We start from the raw sequence: 7430 nt of genomic DNA on the forward strand, positions 1-7430 counted from the left end.
CGTTATGGGGCCCTGTGGAGGTCACCGTTATGGGGCCCTGTGGAGGTCACCGTTATGGGGCCCTGTGGAGGTCACCGTTATGGGGCCCTGTGGAGGTCACCGTTATGGGGCCCTGTGGCTGTCACCGTTATGGGGCCCTGTGGCTGTCACCGTTATGGGGCCCTGTGGAGGTCACCGTTATGGGGCCCTGTGGAGGTCACCGTTATGGGGCCCTGTGGAGGTCACCGTTATGGGGCCCTGTGGAGGTCACCGTTATGGGGCCCTGTGGAGGTCACCGTTATGGGGCCCTGTGGCTGTCACCGTTATGGGGCCCTGTGGAGGTCACCGTTATGGGGCCCTGTGGAGGTCACCGTTATGGGGCCCTGTGGCTGTCACTGGTATTGAGGGCGCTGTCTTCTGACCTTCCCAATATGGCGTCTCAGCCGCAACCGACCCACGGCGCCTGCGCTCCAGCCTAATGACCTTCTCATCATGGCGGCCAGGCACTGTGGACGTTTTACGTGAGTGTGAACGTTGACGCCTGACGTGCGCGCCCCCTCCGCCGGCTCTGGCCCTTCCTCTTCTGTCGCCGCTGATACTGGCGAATATGGCGGCTCCGTGACCGGGTAGTGACCGGCGGTAACAGGAGAGAGATAGCGCCCCGCCAGGTGAGAGCCCGGTGTGTGTGACCGGCGCCGTGCCGGCTGTCTGCTACTATAGGCCGGTGTGAAGGCCGCATCATCGGCGGGGACTGTCTCCTCATAGAGGCTGTCTCTTCTATATGTCTCCTCATAGCGGCTGTCTCTCTTCTATATGTCTCCTCATAGAGGCTGTCTCTTCTATATGTCTCCTCATAGCGGCTGTCTCTCTTCTATATGTCTCCTCATAGAGGCTGTCTCTTCTATATGTCTCCTCATAGAGGCTGTCTCTTCTATCTATGTCTCCTCATAGCGGCTGTCTCTTCTATATATGTCTCCTCATAGAGGCTGTCTCTTCTATATGTCTCCTCATAGCGGCTGTCTCTTCTATATGTCTCCTCATAGCGGCTGTCTCTTCTATATATGTCTCCTCATAGCGGCTGTCTCTTCTATATATGTCTCCTCATAGCAGCTGTCTCTTCTATATATGTCTCCTCATAGCGGCTGTCTCTTCTATATGTCTCCTCATAGCAGCTGTCTCTTCTATATATGTCTCCTCATAGCGGCTGTCTCTTCTATATATGTCTCCTCATAGCAGCTGTCTCTTCTATATATGTCTCCTCATAGCGGCTGTCTCTTCTATATATGTCTCCTCATAGAGGCTGTCTCTTCTATATGTCTCCTCATAGAGGCTGTCTCTTCTATATGTCTCCTCATAGCGGCTGTCTCTTCTATATGTCTCCTCATAGCGGCTGTCTCTTCTATATGTCTCCTCATAGCGGCTGTCTCTTCTATATGTCTCCTCATAGCGGCTGTCTCTTCTATATGTCTCTTCATAGCGGCTGTCTCTTCTATCTATGTCTCCTCATAGCGGCTGTCTCTTCTATCTATGTCTCCTCATAGCGGCTGTCTCTTCTATCTATGTCTCCTCATAGCGGCTGTCTCTTCTATCTATGTCTCCTCATAGCGGCTGTCTCTTCTATCTATGTCTCCTCATAGCGGCTGTCTCTTCTATCTATGTCTCCTCATAGCGGCTGTCTCTTCTATCTATGTCTCCTCATAGCGGCTGTCTCTTCTATCTATGTCTCCTCATAGCGGCTGTCTCTTCTATCTATGTCTCCTCATAGCGGCTGTCTCTTCTATCTATGTCTCCTCATAGCGGCTGTCTCTTCTATATATGTCTCCTCATAGCGGCTGTCTCTTCTATATATGTCTCCTCATAGCGGCTGTCTCTTCTATATATGTCTCCTCATAGCGGCTGTCTCTTCTATATATGTCTCCTCATAGCGGCTGTCTCTTCTATATATGTCTCCTCATAGCGGCTGTCTCTTCTATATATGTCTCCTCATAGCGGCTGTCTCTTCTATATATGTCTCCTCATAGCGGCTGTCTCTTCTATATATGTCTCCTCATAGCGGCTGTCTCTTCTATATATGTCTCCTCATAGCGGCTGTCTCTTCTATATATGTCTCCTCATAGCGGCTGTCTCTTCTATCTATGTCTCCTCATAGCGGCTGTCTCTTCTATCTATGTCTCCTCATAGCGGCTGTCTCTTCTATCTATGTCTCCTCATAGCGGCTGTCTCTTCTATCTATGTCTCCTCATAGCGGCTGTCTCTTCTATATATGTCTCCTCATAGCGGCTGTCTCTTCTATATATGTCTCCTCATAGCGGCTGTCTCTTCTATATATGTCTCCTCATAGCGGCTGTCTCTCTTCTATATATGTCTCCTCATAGCGGCTGTCTCTCTTCTATATGTCTCCTCATAGAGGCTGTCTCTTCTATCTATGTCTCCTCATAGCGGCTGTCTCTTCTATCTATGTCTCCTCATAGCGGCTGTCTCTTCTATCTATGTCTCCTCATAGCGGCTGTCTCTTCTATCTATGTCTCCTCATAGCGGCTGTCTCTTCTATCTATGTCTCCTCATAGCGGCTGTCTCTTCTATCTATGTCTCCTCATAGCGGCTGTCTCTTCTATATGTCTCCTCATAGCGGCTGTCTCTTCTATATGTCTCCTCATAGCGGCTGTCTCTTCTATCTATGTCTCCTCATAGCGGCTGTCTCTTCTATATGTCTCCTCATAGCGGCTGTCTCTTCTATATATGTCTCCTCATAGCGGCTGTCTCTTCTATATATGTCTCCTCATAGCGGCTGTCTCTTCTATATATGTCTCCTCATAGCGGCTGTCTCTCTTCTATATATGTCTCCTCATAGCGGCTGTCTCTCTTCTATATGTCTCCTCATAGAGGCTGTCTCTTCTATCTATGTCTCCTCATAGCGGCTGTCTCTTCTATATATGTCTCCTCATAGCGGCTGTCTCTTCTATCTATGTCTCCTCATAGCGGCTGTCTCTTCTATCTATGTCTCCTCATAGCGGCTGTCTCTTCTATCTATGTCTCCTCATAGCGGCTGTCTCTTCTATCTATGTCTCCTCATAGCGGCTGTCTCTTCTATCTATGTCTCCTCATAGCGGCTGTCTCTTCTATCTATGTCTCCTCATAGCGGCTGTCTCTTCTATCTATGTCTCCTCATAGCGGCTGTCTCTTCTATCTATGTCTCCTCATAGCGGCTGTCTCTTCTATCTATGTCTCCTCATAGCGGCTGTCTCTTCTATCTATGTCTCCTCATAGCGGCTGTCTCTTCTATCTATGTCTCCTCATAGCGGCTGTCTCTTCTATCTATGTCTCCTCATAGCGGCTGTCTCTTCTATCTATGTCTCCTCATAGCGGCTGTCTCTTCTATCTATGTCTCCTCATAGCGGCTGTCTCTTCTATATATGTCTCCTCATAGCGGCTGTCTCTTCTATATATGTCTCCTCATAGCGGCTGTCTCTTCTATATATGTCTCCTCATAGCGGCTGTCTCTTCTATATATGTCTCCTCATAGCGGCTGTCTCTTCTATATATGTCTCCTCATAGCGGCTGTCTCTTCTATATATGTCTCCTCATAGCGGCTGTCTCTTCTATATATGTCTCCTCATAGCGGCTGTCTCTTCTATCTATGTCTCCTCATAGCGGCTGTCTCTTCTATCTATGTCTCCTCATAGCGGCTGTCTCTTCTATCTATGTCTCCTCATAGCGGCTGTCTCTTCTATCTATGTCTCCTCATAGCGGCTGTCTCTTCTATATATGTCTCCTCATAGCGGCTGTCTCTTCTATATATGTCTCCTCATAGCGGCTGTCTCTTCTATATATGTCTCCTCATAGCGGCTGTCTCTCTTCTATATATGTCTCCTCATAGCGGCTGTCTCTCTTCTATATGTCTCCTCATAGAGGCTGTCTCTTCTATCTATGTCTCCTCATAGCGGCTGTCTCTTCTATATATGTCTCCTCATAGCGGCTGTCTCTTCTATCTATGTCTCCTCATAGCGGCTGTCTCTTCTATCTATGTCTCCTCATAGCGGCTGTCTCTTCTATCTATGTCTCCTCATAGCGGCTGTCTCTTCTATCTATGTCTCCTCATAGCGGCTGTCTCTTCTATCTATGTCTCCTCATAGCGGCTGTCTCTTCTATATGTCTCCTCATAGCGGCTGTCTCTTCTATATGTCTCCTCATAGCGGCTGTCTCTTCTATCTATGTCTCCTCATAGCGGCTGTCTCTTCTATATGTCTCCTCATAGCGGCTGTCTCTTCTATATATGTCTCCTCATAGCGGCTGTCTCTTCTATATATGTCTCCTCATAGCGGCTGTCTCTTCTATATATGTCTCCTCATAGCGGCTGTCTCTCTTCTATATATGTCTCCTCATAGCGGCTGTCTCTCTTCTATATGTCTCCTCATAGAGGCTGTCTCTTCTATCTATGTCTCCTCATAGCGGCTGTCTCTTCTATATATGTCTCCTCATAGCGGCTGTCTCTTCTATCTATGTCTCCTCATAGCGGCTGTCTCTTCTATCTATGTCTCCTCATAGCGGCTGTCTCTTCTATCTATGTCTCCTCATAGCGGCTGTCTCTTCTATCTATGTCTCCTCATAGCGGCTGTCTCTTCTATCTATGTCTCCTCATAGCGGCTGTCTCTTCTATCTATGTCTCCTCATAGCGGCTGTCTCTTCTATATGTCTCCTCATAGCGGCTGTCTCTTCTATATGTCTCCTCATAGCGGCTGTCTCTTCTATATATGTCTCCTCATAGCGGCTGTCTCTTCTATATATGTCTCCTCATAGCGGCTGTCTCTTCTATATATGTCTCCTCATAGCGGCTGTCTCTTCTATATATGTCTCCTCATAGCGGCTGTCTCTTCTATCTATGTCTCCTCATAGCGGCTGTCTCTTCTATATATGTCTCCTCATAGCAGCTGTCTCTTCTATCTATGTCTCCTCATAGCGGCTGTCTCTTCTATCTATGTCTCCTCATAGCGGCTGTCTCTTCTATCTATGTCTCCTCATAGCGGCTGTCTCTTCTATCTATGTCTCCTCATAGCGGCTGTCTCTTCTATCTATGTCTCCTCATAGCGGCTGTCTCTTCTATATGTCTCCTCATAGCGGCTGTCTCTTCTATCTATGTCTCCTCATAGCGGCTGTCTCTTCTATATGTCTCCTCATAGCGGCTGTCTCTTCTATATATGTCTCCTCATAGCGGCTGTCTCTTCTATATATGTCTCCTCATAGCGGCTGTCTCTTCTATATATGTCTCCTCATAGCGGCTGTCTCTCTTCTATATATGTCTCCTCATAGCGGCTGTCTCTCTTCTATATGTCTCCTCATAGAGGCTGTCTCTTCTATCTATGTCTCCTCATAGCGGCTGTCTCTTCTATATATGTCTCCTCATAGCGGCTGTCTCTTCTATCTATGTCTCCTCATAGCGGCTGTCTCTTCTATCTATGTCTCCTCATAGCGGCTGTCTCTTCTATCTATGTCTCCTCATAGCGGCTGTCTCTTCTATCTATGTCTCCTCATAGCGGCTGTCTCTTCTATCTATGTCTCCTCATAGCGGCTGTCTCTTCTATCTATGTCTCCTCATAGCGGCTGTCTCTTCTATATGTCTCCTCATAGCGGCTGTCTCTTCTATATGTCTCCTCATAGCGGCTGTCTCTTCTATATATGTCTCCTCATAGCGGCTGTCTCTTCTATATATGTCTCCTCATAGCGGCTGTCTCTTCTATATATGTCTCCTCATAGCGGCTGTCTCTTCTATATGTCTCCTCATAGCGGCTGTCTCTTCTATATGTCTCCTCATAGCGGCTGTCTCTTCTATTTATGTCTCCTCATAGAGGCTCCTGGGGGGGTGGTCAGACACCTCCTCTGTATACGGCCTCCTGGGGGGGGGGGGGGTGGTCAGACACCTCCTCTGTATACGGCCTCCTGGGGGGGGGGGGGGGTCAGACACCTCCTCTGTATACGGCCTCCTGGGGGGGGGGGGGTCAGACACCTCCTCTGTATACGGCCTCCTGGGGGGGGGGGGGTCAGACACCTCCTCTGTATACGGCCTCCTGGGGGGGGGGGGGTCAGACACCTCCTCGGTATACGGCCTCCTGGGGGGGGGGGGGGTGGTCCTCAGACTCCTCCTCTGTATACGGCCTCCTGGGGGGGGTCAGACTCCTCCTCGGTATACGGCCTCCTCGGGGGGGGGGGGTCAGACTCCTCCTCGGTATATGGCCTCCTGGGGGGGGGGGGGTCAGACTCCTCCTCGGTATACGGCCTCCTGGGGGGGGGGGGTCAGACTCCTCCTCGGTATACGGCCTCCTGGGGGGGGGGGGTCAGACTCCTCCTCGGTATATGGCCTCCTGGGGGGGGGGGTCAGACTCCTCCTCGGTATATGGCCTCCTGGGGGGGGGGGGGGGGGGGTCAGACACCTCCTCAGTAGGATTGTGGAGGGTCCATGCTCAGGGATATTCTTTTTCAGCTGGATATGTGGTGTCTGAGCACTGCACCTCTGGTCTGACACCCTTATTTCTGTAGATGTAAATGATGTGGGGCTCCTCTTCTTTGGATTTGGGGGGTTGTTTGCTGTGTCCGCCCCTCGTTGTGCAGTGATAGCGCTCACACCGCTGACGCTCTATCATTAGCCGCGGTAGTAATCGCTGTTCTGTCTTTGTCTTGAGCAGCGGCTCAGTCTCTTTACAAGCAGCTGCTGATTGTTCCCCCTCTGATTTTGATGAACTTTTGTGTCCCCAATTATAGATTTGTTAGGCTATGTTCGCACAGCAGAATTTAGCGGTAATATTCCGCTTGGAAATAACGCTGCAGCAGAGTCCCATTGATCTCAATCCTGATCTCAGCGTCTACACAAAGAATAGTTATGTGTATTTTTCTTCTGCGGATTCTGTGCATTTGTCCTAGCGCCAAATGTGCGGAATGTCCACCGGTTTGATTTCCAGGCAGAGATTGTGCGCAGAATTGTCCGTGTGAACGTCGCCTTAGAATAGATCAGAGGAGACGTTTGCTTTGTCATCACCTTTCCTGGTGGCCACATTCCCATAGACTTAGCTGTACAATATGGCGCATGGTACCTGTGTAATTAGTACAGACGCCATTAATGGACGCATCATCTACCCTGAAGCTTCATTCTGACAAACCTTAGTCACGTTACTTGGTTTTACTTCTTGTAGAACTAACAGTCCCAGCATCATCTGTGTGAAGATTTTATGCTTTCACTTGTGGTTCAGCCATTGAACCCCGACTCCTCTGCCGCTCTCATCTCTGCACTGGTTTATGTCACTTTCCCACGGATGAGCACGACGTGCCCGGGCAGAGAACGCCGTCTGATGTGTGTGCCAGGACTGCAGGGCACCATTAATATGTGTGATGGGGCAGTAACCCTGATATACAGTGATCCCTCAACATACAATGGCCTCAACAGACAATAGTTTCAACATACA

The 7430-nt window shown here is 49.4% G+C and overlaps 2 protein-coding genes across 2 annotated transcripts in view; one reads left to right on the forward strand and one right to left on the reverse strand.

The window, feature by feature from the left end:
• SZRD1 (SUZ RNA binding domain containing 1) overlaps nt 1–494 on the reverse strand; it is a 21563-nt gene extending 21069 nt beyond the window's left edge. Inside the window, exon 1 of the mRNA XM_056542342.1 lies at nt 402–494. Within this exon, the coding sequence (XP_056398317.1) occupies nt 402–473 (72 nt within the window). The 5' untranslated portion in view covers nt 474–494. The remainder of the gene's footprint in view (nt 1–401) is intronic.
• FBXO42 (F-box protein 42) overlaps nt 494–7430 on the forward strand; it is a 22436-nt gene continuing 15499 nt past the window's right edge. The window contains exon 1 of the mRNA XM_056542341.1: nt 494–647. The gene's annotated coding sequence lies outside the window, so the exon portion shown is untranslated. The remainder of the gene's footprint in view (nt 648–7430) is intronic.

This window comes from Hyla sarda, chromosome 10 (genome assembly GCF_029499605.1).
Source record: "Hyla sarda isolate aHylSar1 chromosome 10, aHylSar1.hap1, whole genome shotgun sequence".
Lineage (NCBI taxonomy): Eukaryota > Metazoa > Chordata > Amphibia > Anura > Hylidae > Hyla > Hyla sarda.